General features: G+C 38.9%; 1 protein-coding gene and 1 pseudogene across 2 annotated transcripts in view; one reads left to right on the top strand and one right to left on the bottom strand.

The window, feature by feature from the left end:
- The window catches only part of Mpp7 (MAGUK p55 scaffold protein 7), a 210,486-nt gene that overhangs the window by 136,852 nt on the left and 53,529 nt on the right, over positions 1-20,105 (bottom strand). For both annotated transcript variants that reach the window (XM_048460938.3, XM_085698908.2), the window contains one exon: positions 11,091-11,239. In XM_048460938.3, the coding sequence (XP_048316895.1) occupies positions 11,091-11,127 (37 nt within the window). In that variant the 5' untranslated portion in view covers positions 11,128-11,239. The remainder of the gene's footprint in view (positions 1-11,090; positions 11,240-20,105) is intronic.
- On the top strand, positions 9,571-9,851 carry LOC125417551 (small ubiquitin-related modifier 1 pseudogene; annotated as a pseudogene).

The raw sequence follows: 20,105 nt of genomic DNA, 5'->3' as shown, positions 1-20,105 counted from the left end.
GCATGAAAGAACTTTGATGTTGTCTTGGCACTGTTCACACAAAAGATACAGGCATAGAAAAGTAAAACTGGCTTCTAAAACTTACAGACCAATAGCCAATAGCCAACAGTCACCCTCTAATCATTTACATCATATCAAACCAGTTACTGAGTCAGCAAGGATGGAGTAGGTTGGATAGACAAGTGGTGGGGCTTTGAATGAAAATGTTCTTCACAGGACTTGAATGCCTGGTCACCCAGTTGGTAGCACCATTTGGGGGATGTTTTGTTTTATTGGTAGAAGTATGTCACTAGAGACAGTCTTTCTGAGTCTAAACTCTCCAGACCATTTCCAGTTGCTCTCTCTGCTTCATGTTAGTGGTTGAAATGCGAGCTTATTGTTCCTGCAGCCATGCCTGGCACTTGATAATATGATTCTCTGCCATGATGGACCCTTATCTCCCTTTAGCCATAAGCCCAAATGAAATCTGTCTTCTTCAAGTTGCTTTGGTCATGATGTTTTATCATAGCAATAGAAAGTAACTAATACACAAGCTAAAATATCACAATAGGACTTTTTTTAATCTTTTGGAAATTACTGTTAATTAAATGTTAACATATAATTAAACAAGATAAAGTAGGAAGTGGAGCTGTATCATGCATCTGTACTCTCAATGCTTATTAATATGTATCAAGCACAAAAAAATCCAACAAGCACAGGGGATGGGACTATCTATAATGCTTCTCTCTTCAAGCATTGTCCTGGAATATCCTTCACTACATCCCCAAAAAACCTGTTGCTGAGCTATGCACAAGGTGAAATCCTAAGATACTTCGTGTCATCCAAAAGGTATCAAGACCCATTGTCATCAGAGAGAAGATATTGTTGACTAGTAAAACTAAGGTGTTTCCATACATAGATTTTTAAAAATAATCCAAGCTATAAAAATGTTTTATTTGTGTTCAAAATAACAAATTAGTGATTTGTACCTAAAAGCAGAGAAGTCGATGTTTCCCAACCTTTCCATCCACACCCAACTCTTCTCTAAACATGAAATTTTGCTTTCAAGAGAACCTGGTAATGTAAATTCTTTTTTCTCAGTCAAAATAGTGGCTGGCAAAGCTAAGACTCCAAGAGCTGAATAAAGGATAAGGTGCTGCTTCAACTCAGTTAGACAGTGAGGATACTTCCTGCAAAGGGCACTGAACTCTGGAGTTTCAGTTTGCATGAAAACGATCCATTAAGATAGATGGCTCCACATTAAAAGCAGTCATCTCACTGCATCTAAATCGTGCCATGAAAAGTCAGTGTAAGAGACATTTTTGCGATGCAGGTGTGGTGGGAACATTAACCCCACCACTCAGGAGGCAGCGTGAGTTTGAGGCCAGAGACCTGCCTCAAAGAGGAGAGGACTGTGAATAATAGAGCTCTCACCAGCATTGATGTGAGCCTAGTCTTTCTAGTTCTAATTCCTTTAAATCCCTATTTATCAAGAAACAAAGTCAACATGCCAACTTTACACATTCTGAACTGTGCTATTTTTTTTTTTTACAAAGAGAAGGAAAAATTTACTTTGTAATAGTTAAGGCTACAACAAAATAAAGCCTTGTTTGCTGACCAGGTAAGCACTGTGTGCAGAAACCAAGTACCTAAAACTCTATTATAAAAATAGTCTACCTAGATACCTCTTTTATTTGCTTTGGAAGCCTTCTCTACAGCTAACTTAATTCACTTAGTGCTCTTTATTTGATCATTTGTATATGATGTGTGAACGTGTGTGTGTGTGTGTGTGTGTGTGTGTGTGTGTGTAGGTGGGTGTGTACCACAGTGCATGTGCAGAGATCAGAAGACAAATTTGGGTGTCCATCCTGGTCTTTCACCTTGTTTGAGACAAATTCTCTTGTTTAAACTATGTAAGCCAGGTTACTTCACCCTCAGGCTTCTGGGGACTTACCTGCCTGCCACTCCCATCTACTCATAAAAGCACTGGGATTACAGATACTCACTACTGCTCTGAACTTTACATGGGTTCTGGGGGTTCAAATCCAAGTCCTCAGACTTTCATAGCAACCACTTCACCAACTAAACCAACTCCCCAGCCCTTTTCTTCAAAAAGAACTTACAGCATTTTCTCCTAAGTAAGAAGATGCTGAGGAGGTATGAATGACCACTTTAAAGTTCATGCCTGTGAAGAATCACATACGAAAATAGATCAATTCCTGCTTCTTAATAAAAACAATTAAAAGAAGAAAGTTAACAAAAGTCTACCATATTGCAAAGGACTACTTAGACAAATCATAAACAACACAGTATGGTATGCAGGTACCATGTTTCCCAGAACCCTGTCTCTCAGGGGGTATGGCTAAGAAGTGAGCATTTCCAAGGTCTCCAGTTTCCTACTGGAGGTGGTAGTCACACGGACATTGGTGTTACTAGCTCTTTTTAAAACTGTGCTTATAAAGGTTTTACATTCATTTCTGTACAAATATATTTTACATTATATGTTTATACAAATAATATTTGATGAAATTACAAAATTAAAACTAACATTCAGCCAAGGCATGATTCTATAAGATTCTTTTAAACCATGCTCTATTACAGGAATAAAAATCGTAGGATAAACTCTAGCTGAAGATCGGCATATTCCGCAGCGAGACAATTCTAACATTGCAATTCACATACCCTGTATTTGAATGAGTAACTGAATGAAAGGTGGGATCACTCTCCTGAGGAAGGAATTTACAGATGTGCAAAGGGTAAAGCCTAAAACTATCTACTTACTAATGTAGAGATGAAACATCGGCAAATGTTTACATTAGCTGACTACAACCACAACTGACCTACACAAAAATATGTGTATGGCCTTATGGGTCTTTAGACATGGGTAAGTAAATACATATCCATGTCTCTTCTCTGTTAGACATCTGCTGAGAGGGTCTAAAGTCACTGTGGTGGTTAGAAAGAAAATAACTCCCAAAGGGAGTGGCACTATTAGGAAGTATGGTCTTGTTGAAGTATTCCTTGTTGGGGAAGTGTGTCACTGTGGAGATGGGCTCAAGCCATACCCAATGTCTTAGTTCACTTTCTGTTACCTGCAAGTCAAGATGAAGGAATCACAGCTCTTTCTCCATACTATGCCTGCTCTCACGCCACAATGTTGCACTATGATAATAATGAGCTAAACCTCTAAAAATATAAGCCACTCCAATTAAATGCTTATCCTTTATAAGAATTACTATGGTCATGGTATCTCTTCACAGCAATTGAAACCCTAATTAAGAAAGAAGTTGGTACCAGGGACTCAGGTCTTGCTGTGATAGGTTTGATCATGTTTTTGTTTGAAGGAATTCAGACTTTGGGTTAGGAATGCAGTGGAATGCTTTTAGGTGCTCTTAATGAGCCATATCAGTAGGGACATGGAAGACAGTGGTGCTGGGAGTGACTGGAACTGTGAGGAGATGGCTCAAGAGGTTTCAGAGGAAAAGACCTTTAATATGTTGCCTAGAGATAATTCCTGTGATATTTTGGTAAAGAATTTTAGTAAAGGGCCCTTGTCTGAAGAGTCTGGCTAAGGCTTAAATGAAGATGTAATTGAAAGATCTGTGAGTTCAAGGCCAGTACTGTCGACAGAGAAAATTTCAATACAACCAATCTTAGGCAGCGAAGGAAACTATTGAAAAATAGGAAAGTAGTGAAGATGTAATTGGACAAGGGGCCCATATTCCAGCCCCAGTTATCAGCAGAATTTGGCAGCTTTGGCTTGTGGTTCTGGAGTGAAGGACAGAAGAGAGGAGTTATGGAATCTCCCCTCGCCCCCATGACTAAGGAAAGCCACTAAGGTCAGGCATGTGTCAAGGGTGTCCGCAAATAGAGGCCTAGAGAGGTGATTGTGTGAAGCTGTGAAGCTGAAACACAGGTTGTCTTCGAGACCCCAAGATGTTAGAAACACCAGAGTCATGGAATACCTGCTGAGGAGAACTGCTGCCAGGGAGTCCAACTAGTCCAAGAGAAAAGTGTTGCAGTCAACAAAGATGAAAGGAATTGGAGATCTGAACAGGGCTTTGACATCAGACATGGAGATGTGGAGTTTGGAGTTTTCCCAGCTGTTTTTCAGTACTAAGTTGGTCCAGTATTTCCTCACTATGCTCCTTCTTCACTATGTTCTGAAATTGTCACGTATATCCTGCACCATTATTCTGGAAGCATGTGATCTCCTTTTTGACTTTGATTTTACAGAGGATGACAATTAGAGATTGCATGAACCACAAAAGAGACTTTGAAATTTAGATTTTTACATAAATTTGAGACTCTTATATGAGACTATGGGGACTTTTGAGGTTGTACTAAATGTATTTTTGCATTATGATATGGCTCCGAGTCTTTGGGGGCCAGGTCATGGAATACGGTGATTTGAAGGAAAATGGTTGGACTGGGACTGATGGAGCATATGATCAAACTGGACATTCTGAATGTGGCTGGCAATGAAGGCTGACTGAGAAGTCAAGGACAATGGCACTGGGTTTTGATTCTACTGCATGGACAGACTTTGTGGGAGCCTGGTTTGTTTGGATGCTCACCTTTATAGACCTGGATGGAGGGGGACTTCCCATAGGGCAGGAAACCCTGACTGCTCTTAGAACTAGAGAGGGAAGGGAGGTAGAGAGGGGGAGGGAAAAGGGAGGCGGAGAGGAGGCAGAAATTTCAAATAAATAAATAAATAAAAAGAAGGAAAATGGCCCTCAAAGGGAATGGAACTACTAGGAGGTATGGCTTTGTTGGATGGAGTGTGTCACTATGAAGGCAGGTTTTGAGGTCTCATATGTGTTCAAATCACGACCAGTGTCTCAGACCACTTCCTGTTGTCTGCAAGTCAAGATGAATGAATATCAGCTCCTTCTCCAGCACAATGTCTGCCTGCACAACACAATGTTACACTATGACGATAATAGACAAAATCTTGACGAATGTAAGCCACCCCAATTAAATGTTTTTTTCCTTTACAAGAACTGTCAAGCTCATGTTGTCACTTCACAGCAACTGAATCCTAAACAAAACAACTGCCCAAGTTTCCGTTTTTAATCCTATTCTCCCCCCAGAAAGAAACTAGGCTCATTGGAAACATGGCTACTTGAGGAATAGGGCAGATGAGCTGATGTCCCTTGGCTGTCAGAGTAGGAAAGTACTAGACAATCAGCAAGCCCACACTGATGGAGGCTTTCAAAGGAACTTACAGAAAGAACTTCCAACAGGCAAAGTTCGCCTAACTGGGGTAACAACATAAAACAGTGCTGGATTATAACCCTAAACGTAAGCCACACAGACACTAGTCAATACCAACAATGAGCAAGTGAATAAATGGAGAGAAAAGGGCAAAAATCCAGGAAACGTACACAGACATTTCACCCTAGAGGGGGATGTGAGCAACTGAGAGCCAGAGGAATGTCAGCATCAGCAGTTCACAGTAAGACCCTTTCCAATGATTTCATAGGCATTTACTTCAATTACTGACTCCCCAAAGCACATAACTCTCATCCCTTTGTGAGAAAAACACAAGACAAATTCAAACTCAGAGAACCTTACAATATGCTGACTAACATCCCTCAATGTCACTAAGGATGGCAGTCAAACCCTAGAGCAGCCTAACAAGTCACAAACTTGCATGCAGCATGCTACTCCAAATGACAGCCTGGAACCAAAGGGAGAGGGGAGCATGAGGCTCCAGAGAACTAAGGAAACAGAAAGGGATTTTGGTTAGAGTCAGTGTATATACATCAGTTCATCAACCGAAAGGAGTTTGGCACATGGATGAATGAAGAACGTTAACAACAGAAGAAGCTGGGTGTAAGGTACACTGCAACTTTCAACAATACCTTTGTAATTCTAAAATTATAATAAAAATTGGATTATTAAAAATTTTAAGATGAAATCAACAGGTCATTATAATCTAGAAAGAGAACCAAGAATGTGCATCGTACTCATATATGGAAAAGGAAAAACCACAAACTTATGTGAAAGAATGGAATATAGGATCATTAATTCTAAGATAGTTGACAATCTGTGTGAGAAAAGAAGGTTAGATCTCTGTCTCACTTTGCATTCAAACTACAGTCAGATTAAAATTCCATGTGTAAAAACAAATCTTTAAATTTATTAAAAGAAATCTTAGACAACATATATGCTCTAGGGCAAGGGGGAAAAGCAATAACCAAGAGGTGCTTACATGATTTTCAACTCTCTAAATGAAATGGGACTATTTGAGGGGGAAGCTTTAAAAAAAAAAGTGGCCCAGCTAAAATAAATGGCACAAAGAATTAATATATAAAATGTAAAATAAGAAATTCTGCAAGTCAATTAGAACAATGTAAGACAGCACAATGGTTGAAAACAGGTTTGAATAGACATATTCCAGACAGAAAAGTATATTAAACAATGGAAATATGTTTCACAGAAGGAATAACCCACCTTTAACACTTTGTACCCCATCAGATGGCAGCAACTACAAAGATTGACAGCACTGAACACTGGCAAGAATGGCTGGAATCTCTAATGCACTCCATACATAACTAACTGGCTTAACAAGTCTGCAAAATAATTTTACAACATTATTATATGTATGCATCTTTCCTGCCCAAATATTTACAACAGGAGCAAAAATCAGCACTTTGCATCATGCATGCACCTTACAGCATTGTGGACCACAACATTGTGAAGTTACATGAAATAGCATGAGTCCATAGATGATGCAGATATGTCGGCAGATATGTGAATAAACATTCATGACACACTGTATACATTCACATATTCCCTGCAAACAGCATTTGCAGCATGTAACCATGCTGCAAACAGGGTTGTAACATGTAAACAGCATGGTTACAGAACAGGGTTGGGGATGTAGCTCAGAGGCAGAGTACCTGCCTAGTATGCACAGAGTTCTAATCCCAAGCACTGCAAGAGGAAAGAAACAGAATAATACAATCTGTGATCTATAATAAAATCTGTGAGGTTTTGATTGTTTTAAGAAGAGTCAAACATATGTTTTTCTGGTGCCACTGATCAAACCCTGGGACTTACACATGCTAACCATGCGCTCTACAACTGAGGCACATCTGAACTATGAAAAACACTGAGTGCACCCACAGTTCTTGAAGAATATTTACCAAGGCGAGAAAGGAAGTGAGACTGAGGAGACGAGAATCTTCTCATGTTGTACTTACAAAATTCATTTTTTTCTTCATGAAATAAGCAAAAAGAGGAAGATAGATGAATGCTAAGATTGTTTCATTAAAAAGCATTTCTGGAGGCTGAGGAAATAGGTCAGAGAGTAAAAGTGCTTTCTGTGTAAGCACAAAAACCTGAGTTTGAATTCCCAGCACCCACATAAAAAGCCAGATGTGGTGCACGTGTGTGTGTGCATGTGTGTGTGTGTGTGTGTGTGTGTGTATGTGTGTATGAGCACATACATGTGAGTGCATGAATGTGGCAAGGAGACAGGAGGATGAATAAGGCTTGCTTGCTGGCTACCCACAGCCTAGCCCCATGTTTGGTGAGAAACCCTACTTCAAAGGAACAGGACACCGAATGGTAGAGCAGGCTACCTACATCTTTCTCTGACCTCCACATGTGCATAAGTACACACACCAAAACACACATTTGGAAACCACAAATACACATGGCATTTTCCCAGTGACTGTAACAAGTACAGACACTAAAGTCAGATGCCTTTCTTCTGTGATTGGGCCCATGACCATTTGTAAAACTCTAACTTTATTCTCTTGGAGACTCAATGGCAAGATAATATCAACAATGTTGCTAAGCAATAGGACATGAGTACTTCAACTGCACCAGTACAGGAGATCTACCCAGGAACACTAAACATACAATGCACACAACCCATTGTGGCATCCGTGAGTGCACTGACCTGGGAACAGGCATGTCTTCTACACCTAACTCAAATCTTCAGACACACGGGTTCAAAAGCACCAGAAAGCAGGTGTCACCGCCAGTACATTTGTGCTCTAAGTGGCACAGCTGTGTGGAAAAGCTCTTTATAAATTACATACTGTCTATGCTATTTTCTGTGAATGACAGCGCTCAGTTATAAACGCTTATTCTCATCAGTCTGTGAGTTAAACCTCATTAGCAATACTTTGTTATCAATTAAGCTAACACAATCTTGGTGAATAGTGAAGCATAAAATGTACTGCACAACCACAATACACTGATGGCTAGAAAAATTTCAGCTATAATTACCCTGTCACCACAAATGTTCAATTATTCATTTTACATAGTTAAACAAAACACAGAACTAAATAAAAACTAAAAAGAAAATATTCAAAGGAGTTGACTTGCAAATTAACATCCTGAGGGATTAAAAAAAAAAAAACTAGTTTAACAGAATTTAACAAAAAATAAAACTTCCAACAAAAAAAAAAAATCCACAGTCCAAATCACTAGTAGGGGAAATGGCTGCAGATGGACAGAGACAAGCCAGACTGCACTTGCAGAGTGAATGCAGCTTACATTGAAAACAATGACAACTGGCGGAACAGTAACTGGACAGGGTAAATGTGGTGCCCATGACTGGAACGAGTGGGTGGAGATGGCTCCCTCAGCTGGCAAGAGTAGGTGATCCCTAAGATCAGGACACCATGACCGCAGTGACATACGGGACATTGTTTTCAGCTATGTTATGTTGCCACTTCTTTTAAGGAGTCTTCAAACTTCAAGGCATAGCCTGGGCATGGTGTCATTCACAATGCTCACTGACCTTGCGTGACTGAGGCAGGAAGACAGTGAGTTTAAAGGCTATTCTAGGATATACAAAGCAAAACCCTGTCTCAAACAAATCCAAACAAACACAAAGTAAATGTTTGCACAACCTATTTCCCACCCGCACTCATTCTTTTTCTGTCTCTTTTGTGTTAAAGATTAAATCCAGTGCTCACGCACATTAAAACATACAGTCTAGTGATTTCAGCCCTAGTCCCTCCCCCTTATTTTGAACAGTTCAACAATACATCCAAAAATCCATATTTAAGCAGTGCTGATAGCAAGGAAGCTATCTGCTAAACTGGGTCAGAAAGGAGATGTTTTTATATATGTGATGTGTCTAAGAAATATTTATAAATATAAATAATATTCTATAGGCCACTAAATCTTGCAATTTATGGGACTTATTGAGTAGTCAGATGACGTTGTTTTTAATATTTACTTATTTATTGTGAGTGTGCATGGACGGAGTGTGAAGGTCAAAGGGCAACTTTCAGAAGTAGATCTCCTTCTATGATGTGGACCCCAGGGAGTGAACTCAGGTCATCTGGCTTGGCAGCAAGTGCCTTTACCCAGTGAGTCATAGCAACAGCCCACTGTTCAGTTTTCATATAACTTCTTAAGGATATGTAGGGACTTCCAGATATATTTTATCTCTGGTGATAGATTAAGAGAATCAAAGCAGGCAAGCCATAGCAGAAGTCACTGCAGCTGTGGTGCTGTGCTGTGGGAAGAGACAGGTTTGTGAACCTGAGAGTGAGGTTCTGTCTGCCAGAGGCCACTGTGGTACCTCAGACACTCCCAGATGGAGTCGCCATCACCATGTCTGAACAAGAGGTAAAACCTTCAACTGAGGAATAAGGGGATAAGAAGAAAGGAGAATACATTAAACTCAAAGTTATTGGACAGGATAGTAGTGAGATACATTTCAATATGAAAATGACAACACATCTCACTGTCAAAGACAGGGAGCTCCAGTGAATTCATTCAGCTTTCTATTTGATTGTCAGAGAATTGCTGATAATCATACTGCAAAAGAACTGGGAATGGAGAAGGAAGAAGATGGGATAGAAGCTTATCAGGAACAAGCGGGGATTATTTGAGGGTTTAGATAATTCTTTTCTTTCCCCCTTTTTACCTCAATCCTTTTTCATTTTTAAAAATAGTTCTTTTGTAATGTGGTATTCAAAATGAAAACTAAATACTGGCACTCCATCTCTTTAGAAAATCTGGTAATCTGAAAAATCTGGTAATCTGAACTCTAAGCATTCAATATTCATTCTTGATGGTTTTTTGCTGTGCTGATTTTTGGTGATTAGACCTCAGCTCCCTTAATATTGCCCTTTTTATTTAAAACAATTTCATGTGTGTAGAGAGAGGCTACCCATTTCAGGACCATGCATTTTCAGGTTGTGGTGATAAAAAGATGGACCAGTGGGAGCTTTCCTGTCACCTTCCAGTTGGCCCTGAAGTTCCAGCATGCGGTTGCTCCATTCCTGGACCATGGTTTTCAGTGGGAGATGAAAGGTCTTCAGAGACCTGAACTCTGGGAAAATGACCTTTCCTCAGCTTGAAGTTACTTTTAAAATCTGAGGGTCTGGACCAAAAGAAGAGCATCACTTTTGTAGTCAAGACAACAGATACCATGAGAGTGACGGCTAACTCCAGGATGGCTTCACCGGAGAGAAAGAACGCGTCCTAAGAGTAAGGCGGGCTGCCTGAAGATCCCAGGAAAGCTGTAATTTCCATCAGCAGTTAGTAGGAAAGTAACTCTTGCAGAAGTATACGCAACAGACACTGCTCCTTTTGATTCTGTTTGAAGTTTTTGGCCTCGGATATGGGTTTTCAAGGGACATCATCTGTACCATCTTCATTAAAATAAACAATATTTGTAAAAAACCAGAAAGAGAGAGAGAGAAAAATGGAGAGAGAATGAAGGCAGAGAAATAAAATAGGAAGCAAGAGGTCTGAAGCAAGCATGGCAAACATTTCATGCCTGCTGTTAAACATGAGGGACGGCAGTGGAGATGGGTATTACCAGTATTTGCCAGAACACTGGGCTTTCTCAAATACTTCATTTTAAGCAATTAAATGCATAGTGTTGTTCCAAACGCAAGACAAGGGTATAGGCATGTGTCACTACCACCACCTGGAGAAGGAAGCAGCCTGAATATCCCACAGTACTTCTGTCTAGTCCAGAGCTTGTTAGGGCTTATATTATGCCTCTCATGTAGGTCACAGAGAAACAAATGTGGCTTGTTTGCGCCTACAAGGCTACAGTCACTGAGAACAATACTAACAAGTAAGAATGTAGGGAAAATTGTCCCCTTGGGTTCTCATACCCATTTCTCCAGCAGATCCGGTTGACAGTGCTGGCATGCTGCGGGCTGAAGGTGTGTGGCTGCTCACCACTCTCTTGCCTTGGGAAGTTCCAGAGAATTCAATGGCCTGCAGCCGTGCTTCACGGAAGAACCAACTGTCTCACTAGCCCCTAGGAAGAAAAAAAAATTTAAACACTTATGCACAAATAAAAAACCCAAATATCACTACATCAAACATCATATAACTAATTCTATAAAACTTGTATTGGACACTATAGCAGTGATGTGGGATTCCCCTTTGTGTACTGTGATTACCATTAATGAATATAGAAACTGCTTTGGACCTGCATTAGGTCAGAACTTAGTTAGGCAGGGAAAACTAAACTGAATGCTGGGAGAAAGAATAGCAGAGTCGGAGAGAAGCCATGGAGCCTCTGCTAGAGATGGATGTGCTGAAACTTTGCTGGTAGGCCATGACCTTGTGGCGATACACAGATTACTAGAAATGGGTTAAATTAAGATATAAAAGTTAGCCAGTAAGAAGCTAGAGCTAATGAGCCAAGCAGTGATTTAAATACAGTTTCTGTGTGATTATTTCAGGGCTGAGCAACCGGGAATCAACAAGCGGTCTCATTACAACAATAACAGAGAGATAATAATTCTTCTATGGATTTTTTTCTGCAATAACAGGCTGATATTTACCAGAGGAGTTTCTGATTTTGATGTGATTTTGAACTGTAAACATACTGCCCCTGCAAGTGTCAAAGCTTTTGAAAGATTCTGACATTTGCTTCAGGGGCTGCTGATTGCAATGTGACCTTTCAGAAGACTCTGTACAACCATTTCCTCTCTCTCTTACCTTAATTCTAGCTACATTTTCCAGTGTGCAACAAAGACTATCTGAGATACTAGCAACTACAACTCTGTTCCCATGAAGTTAATAGTCCAACAGCTGCAAAGTTCTCTACTGCAGGCCGAGCAGATGCTCACAAACTTACTCAACTAGGAGGAGAGCACTGATCCAGATCCACAGATCTAGCAATACCAGTTAAACCTTTTAGTTAAAATTAAACTGGAAAATACATTGCTTTGGATACTGGCTTAAGTTTATCTCAAAATAAGCAGGAAACGGGTCATATTGAAGAAGCTATACAAGGTTAACTCTGGCTTTACCTCTAATTCTGTTGACTCTATGGTCTTCAGTAACTTATTTAATCTTATTACACCTTAATTTCCTTATGTGCAAATAAAGATAATAACTTAGAACCACATGATAATTAAATATGCCAAGATAAGCAACAATGCCTTGCACCAAGTAAATAAACAGTAAAAGCTGGCTTGTGATAGTTTGTTTCTTTAATTCAGGTAATAGAACTATAAAATTAAAGTATAAAAGAAAGCAGCGAGATTACAACCCATCCAACCTAACACCTAAGAAAGAGTCCACCATGTGTTTCACATTTGGATCACTGCAGACTAACAATGGAAAACACATATCATTTACACTTTTGTTGAAATCATAACTATATAATGCATTTTAGTGCATTCCCCCTCCCAGTTCTCCATATAGAAAATTCAGTCATTTCAAAGTATATTTTACCATATCTTAAAGACAACAAGGAAAGCAGACGGTGCAAACACTGGAAACTATTCAATTCCGAAAACTTCCAAGTTGCTGATTCATATTACAGAGTCACGACAAACAAGCTTGCCAGCTTTTACTTGAGAAAAATACAACAGCTAAATTCCAGTAAAGCCTTCCAAATTAGCATTTTACTTGTCACAGTGAAAACTGATATTTGAAAAAGTCCACCATCAAACAGATTTTCTTGGACTTGACTATCTGCTGTGATGTCTCACCATCTGCTGTACATTACACTAAAGGCCAACAGAGAACACACATACTACACACCCATACAGCAGTAGGTATTTAAATTCCAAGTAAAAATGGAGCTCACTGAGCTAAATTTTAAAATAGAAGAGGGGGCAAGCCAGGCTTCACTCGTGCCCAGCTCCCATACTACCTTTTCTCCAAAACTCTTAAAAGGAAACTTTGCTTTGGTCTCATAAATTATTATAACCAGGATCAAGATTTAACTACATAAAAATATTCCTCATATAAGGGGACAGATGAAGTCATTCAAGTTCAAAAAAAACTCCAGAAAGACCACTGATAAAAAGAATACATTGTTAGCAGAAAGAGAGAGAGAGAGAGAGGGAAAGAGGGAGGGAGGAAGGGAGGGAGGGAGGAAGGGAGAGGGGAGGGAGAGAGAGAAAGAGAGAGAGAGAGAGAGAGAGAGAGAGAGAGAGGGAGAAAGAAAGAAGGAAGGAAAACTATTTAAAATGTATAAAGTTTATGCATACATATTTCTAGCATCAGGGCTTTATGATGTGAGCAGATGCAGTGCTTTCCATTTGCCTGTATATAGATGAGCATGGCACAAGCTGTCAGTAATCACACACACAGAAATACACAGTTTATACTTTCCACACAATGCAACCTGAAGAATTCAGTGTTTCACACTTATGAACTGCATATGTCACATAACCTAGTTAATACTTTTATCAAAAAAGTAAAATATTATAGAATGTGGTACATTCCCATTCCAGGAATATTGACAAAATCTGATATCCCACTTCAAAACATCTTTTTAATTCAGTGTTACCACACACGAAAGGACTTAGCAATTCTTGGATTTTCGTAACAAACAGTCAGTTAAACTTGTCCACTGCTGTGCATTTATCACAAAGTAATAATCTTCTAAGTACATATTATGCAACATAACTGTCCTACAATTACGCAAATATATGCATTAAAAAAAAGTTTTAAAGAACCCTAACTAGAAAAACGTTCAGCATTTTGTGGAATGAAATAGTGTTGCTGGATTTAACTTTAAAACTGGGTTAAATTTTTGTGCAATAATGTTGTTTTCTTTGGCTAAATTGATTGAAAATGCTTTGGAATTCATCAGAACACAGCCGTAATTATTCCTGACTGTTGTATGGAGCTGATTTACTAAAATACCAGCTGTTACACTATGTACTGAGAGGGATTACTGGATATTCTTAAATTGAAGTTCAATCCATCTTTCCATTAAAAAAAAGAGAAGACCTGAATGCCAGCACCATAGCAGCAGTGTCGAGTGCACCTGAGGTATTTACAATACCCAACAGGACCGTTACAGCTCGCCTTTAAAGAGGCTTATTTTTGAGATTTCACTATTCCAGTTGTACCTTGCTTCTATATATCACACTGTATCAGGTTTTCCTGGCATTGATCACGTGGAAACAGGGAACTATATAAAGGTCTACATGCTCACAATGCTCAATTCCACCCAGGTTCTATTCAACGCTTCTGTGGCACTCCTGCCACCCAGTGGCCGATCACAGAACTGCAAGCACTTGCAGGATGATGATGAAGAAGAATCTGTGTGTGTTACGCATTCAAGACACATGAATGTTACAACAGCCACTTGGAAGTCCCAGGCAAATGTTGGAGATATTCTTTCCTTTCACCATGAGTTATGGGCATCTGATTCAGTTGCTCGGGCTGACACAGCAAGCATACTTACTCCTTGAGCTATGTCACCAGTTAAGTAGCTTTTTTTTTATTTCTCACTTAAGTTGTCAGCAACAGTTACCTTCAAAGTTATTGCTTAATGTGAACACATACAGTGAAGAAAATAGTAAACTAATTTACTTGGGGATTCTAAAACATGGAAGCATTTTACTACATAACAATTATCAGCAACCAGTTACTTTAGGAAATAATGGCCATGATCAGTGATTTAACAGTTATGCTTCAGTTCTGAACACAACGGAGCAATGAACTAATCCACATAGCTATATCTGCAATACAAATGTAAATCTTTAAAGGACAATTTGAGAAATTCATTACTTGCATTAATGTAAGCACACTGACATCTGTTAACATATCTGCAAATCTTCATAATTGTAAGAATATGACAGAGGCCAGAGGCCAGGCAGAGCTACTCATCACAAATCTGCTTACACAAACTAGTGTTTAGGCTTGGGACGTTGTTGTGGAATAGTAGTATAAGATTGATTCATTTGTTTAATGGTGCAAAGATGTGTTCCATTCTTTTCTTTTTTTCTTTTTTGTTTGTTTTTTGTTTGTTTTGAGACAGGGTTTCTCTGTAGCTTTGGAACCTGTCCTGGAACTTTCTCTTAATAGACCAGACTGACCTTGAACTCACAGAAATCCACCTGCCTCTACCTCTTGAGTGCTGGGATTAAAGGCTTGCATCATCATCACCCAGCATGCTCCATTCTTTATGTTGCATTTGTTTAACTCTGTGAAGCCATGTTACTTTGCCTGCCTAAGATGCCTGATTGGTCTAATAAAGAGCTGAACGGCCATTAGAGAGGCAGGAGAAATGACAGGTAGGGTTGGCAGGCAGAGAGAATAAGGAGAAATCTGGGAAGAAGGAAGGAGCAAGAGAACAAGGAGAGAGGATGCTAGGGATCAGTCACCCACCCATACAACCAGTCATGGAGTAAGGAAAGGAAGGTATACAGAATAGAGAAAGGAAAAGGCCCAGAGGCAAAAGATAGACAGGATAATTTAAACTAAGAAAAGCTAGCTAGAAACAAGCCAAGCTATGGCCAGGCATTCATAAGTAAGAATAAGTTCCTGTAGTGCATTGGTAGGGCCCATGCCTTGAGCGTTTGATACTGTGTTCAATCTCCAGCACATTGTACAAGCAAACAAACACAGTGTGCATGCTATGCACATGGACAGTCCTCTGAGCATGTCCACAGACCTATAATATCAAAGACCTTGCCAGAGGGACCCATGAGATTAGAGAAATAGCATTTCTCTCTTTCACTTTCCATATCTGATACCTCATTGGCACCTCAGCATGAAACAAGACCATGAAAGTCAGCCTTCAGGAAGGGGGCATTCAGGTCAGTCCCAGCTCAGAAGTGTCTGCAGCAATCATGAATTACCTTCCACCATGGGGAACAACCAAGGGCAACAGGGTGCATGTTTGAGAAGTCTCATTGACAGCCCTAAGGCAACAACTCAAAAGGGGGCTTCTCATGTCTGGTGTTGGGGATTTTGTTAGGTGGTCATTGACTCTTGGAGGGAGAGTTGTCATCCTAGATGGAAAAATGTATTAAAACTATATGTATATTTGTATGCTAAACTATGCACATTGTAGGGTATGGCATTAAGTACTTTATAGTAGGGTTCCTTGTGGCTGACAAGGAACCTACCGCCTTCTGTTGTATTTAACTCTTCCTCCCTAAGGACTTCCCCTTTTCCAATTTCCCCCAAAAGGTCACTTGCATCCTGCTGTTCCCATTTACCCTCTTTCCACTGTCTTCTATATTTACTTCCTTAAGAAGCCCCTCTTCTCCCATTTCCCTATGAATATTTTCACCCTGGTATTCTCCTTCCTATTGTTTCCAACTCACTCCCTCCCTCAATCCAGACAATGGTTCCAGTTTACTACTACCAACTATGTACTCACATCTAAAGATTTGGAGCTAAAAGCCTCCAAAAGGTGTGACATTTGTCTTTCTGGGTCTGGGTTATCCTCATTCAATATGACCTTTCCTAGTTCCATTCATTTAACTGCAAAGTTCATAGTCCTGTTTTATTACTAAATAGTGTTCCGTAGTATATATGTACCATATTTTCTATATCTATTTTTCAGTTCTAGGAAATTTAGGTTGTTTCCATTCCCTACCTATTGTAAATGCCGTGGCAATGAACATGGCTGAGCAAGTATCTTTGGGGTAGGATATTAAATCCCATAGAGTGGTATAGTTGGGTCATATGGTAGATTTATTTTTAGCTATTGAGAAGTCTCCACACTGATTTCCATAGTGGCCACATAGATAGCAATTCCATCAACAGTGAAGGATGGTTCCCTTTGCCCGGCAACTCCTCCAGCATTTGCTATTGGTTGTTCCATTAATCTCTGTTATTCTGACTGGGGTGAGATGAAATCTCAAAGTTGTTTTAAAGACTTGCATTTCCCTAGTTGATAAGGATGATGAACCTTTTTTGACATATTTTTTAGCCTTCAGGGTTTTTTTGGTTGTTTTTTTTTTTTTTTTTTTGTCTTTTGAGAACTATTGCTTTGGTCTCATAAATTTGAATGAATCTATTCAAAACCCAGACCCATTTTTCAAATGGGCCAGATTACTTTTTTGGTTTTTGACTCTGTTTTTTAAGTTCTTTGTATATTCTGGATATTAAACCTGTCAGATGTATAGCTGGCAAAGATTCTTCCCCATTCAAAGGGCCTCCCTTTTACCCAGTTAATTATTTCTTTTGCTATGCTAATTTTTTTAGTTTCACGAAGTCCCATTTGCCAGTTACTGGCCTTAATTCTTGAACAAATGGAGTCTTACTCAGGAAGTCCTTCCTTCACCTATATTTTGTAGGGCACTGCCTATGTTTCCTTCTAGCATTTTCAGTGTTTTGGGTTTCAGTTTTAAATCTTTGATCCATTTGGGTTTAGGTTTTGTGCAAGGTGATAGATACAAGTCTAACCCTATTCTTCTGCATGTGGACACCCAGTTTCCCCAGCACCATCTGCTGAGAATGGTTTCTTTTACCAGCATAGTTGTTGACAACATCATCCATTATTAAGGCGCTGAAATTACTTGTACAAATGTTTGGGTCTTTGACTTTGTTCTATTAGTCTACAAGTCTATTTTTGTGCCAGTACTATATTGTTTTCATTACTATGGCTCTGTATTATTAAGATGTATTATATTAAGATGTGGAATTGTAATCATACAGCATTGTTCTTTTTTCTTTTCCAGAATTGTTTTGGATTTCTGGGGTATTTTGTGGTTCCATATAAATTTAGGATAGTTTTTTTTTCCATTTCCACAATGAATGAAATGAGAAATTTGGTTGGGATTGTACTGCGTCTGTACAATAAATAGCTTTTGGTAGAATGGTCATTTTCACAGTGTTAGTTCTACCAATCCAGCAACATGGGAGGTCTTTCCATTTCCTAGTGCCTATCTCATTTCTATCTTCAGACGTTTAAAGTTTTCGTTGCAGAGAGTCTTCACTTCCTTGGTTAGGTTTATTCCCAGATATTATCTTTGTGTTATTGTGAATGTGACTGTTGTCCATCACCTCCCTTCCTATATGTTTGTTGTTCCTGTTTAGAAAAGCTGTTATTTATTTATGCAAGTAGATTCTGTATCCTGCAACATTGCTGAATTTGATGTCATTTTTAGAAGTTTTCTAACAGACTTTTTGGATCTCTAATGTATAGTATCGTGCCATCTGCAAATAGGAATAGTTGGACCTCTTTTCCTAGTTCTATCCCTTTAATTTCCTTCTCTTGTTTTATTGCTCCAGTCAGTACTTAGAAGACAGTACTGAAAGGGAGTGGAGACAGTGGACAGCCCTGTCTCATTCATTCCTGACTTCAAATGGATTGCTTCAAGCTTTTCTCCATTTAAGATAATATGGTTGTGGGTTTCCTGTGCATAGCTTTTTGTGTGTGTGCTGGGGTATGTCCCTCTAATCCTATATTCTCTAGGACTTCCATCATGAAAGTATATTGGATTTTGACAAAGGCTTTCTCTACATCTGTTGAGATAATCATGTGATTTTTGCACATTTATGTAGTTAATTGGCTTCCATATGTTAGACCATCCCTGCATTTCAGGGATAAAGCCAAGCTGGTCATAATGTATAATCTTTTGAATGCATGTCTATATTTTGTTTCTAATTATTTTTATTGAGTATTTTTGAATCTGTGTTCATTAGAGATGAACATAGTTTGGCCTTTAGTTTTCCCTTTTTTGTTGTGTCTTTACCTGATTTGGGTATTACACTGATACTAGAAACCCCCCCCCATCTCTCTCTCTCTCTCTCTCTCTCTCTCTCTCTCTCTCTCTCTCTCTCTCTCTCTCTCTGTGTGTGTGTGTGTGTGTGTGTGTGTGTGTGTGTGTGTGTGTGTGTGTGTCAAGAAGGCCCGGCTGTTGATATTCTTTGAAGGATTGGTAGAATTCTGCTATGAATCCATCTGGCCCTGGACTGGTTTTGGTTGGTTGGTTGTTTTTTTGTTTGTTTGTTTTTGTTTTTGTTGTTTTGTTTTTTTAGCTAGAAGGCTTTTGATTACTATTTCAATCTCATTTGTTATAGATCTGTCTTAGATCTATTTAGATCATTGACTTCTTGGTTTCATTTTGGTGATTTGACTACCTCTAGAAAATCATCCACTTCTTTTAGATTTTCCAGCTTCATTGAGTACAGGTTTTTAAAATATTCCCTTATTCCAAATTTCTTTACTGTCTGTTATAATGTCTCCCTGGTCATTTCTAATTCCATTTGTTTGGGTCTTTCCTTTCTTTCGGTTAGTTGGGCCAAGAATCTGTCAATTTTGCTTGACTTCTCAAAGAACGGTTCTTAGCTTTGTTGGTTCTTTGTATTGTTTTCAGTTTTTGTTGTTATTGTTGTTGTTGCTGCTGATTTCTGCTCTAGTTTTTCTATTTCTTGTCATAGAGTAGGTTGATTAGATTTAATTCGTCCTTGTTTTACCAAATTTTTGAGCTGCCTCATTAAACCATTTATTTGTAATATTTTTTGGTGGTTGTTGTTGTTTTAATGTAGGCCCTTAGAGCTATAAATTTTTCTAGTAGGACTGTTTTCAATATGTCCCAGAAGTTATGTTGTATTTTCATTTCATTCCAGGAAGTTTTTTATTTCCTTCTTGACTTTTTCTTTGATCTATTCATTTAGTAATGAGTTATTTAATACCCATGAGCTTGCATATTTACTAGAAGTTGTTTTGCTGTCAATTTTAAGTCGTATTGCATTGTGTTCAGATAGGATCACAAGCACATCACAAGGAGTGATTCAATCTTTTTGAATTTTGAAGGTTTGAGGGGTTGTTTTGTCTCAAGATATGGTTTATTTTAGAAACTTCTCTATGCTGCTGAGTAGAATGTTTGATCTTTGGTGTTTGGATAAAAAAATTCTGTGGATATCTGTTCAATCCATTTGATGAGTGATGTCAATTCTGATGGTTC

The sequence above is a fragment of the Myodes glareolus genome, chromosome 14 (genome assembly GCF_982192425.1).
Source record: "Myodes glareolus chromosome 14, mMyoGla1.1, whole genome shotgun sequence".
Taxonomy (NCBI): domain Eukaryota; kingdom Metazoa; phylum Chordata; class Mammalia; order Rodentia; family Cricetidae; genus Myodes; species Myodes glareolus.
The sequence above is the reverse complement of the archived record's forward strand: the minus strand, read 5'-3'. Positions and strand labels throughout refer to the sequence as shown.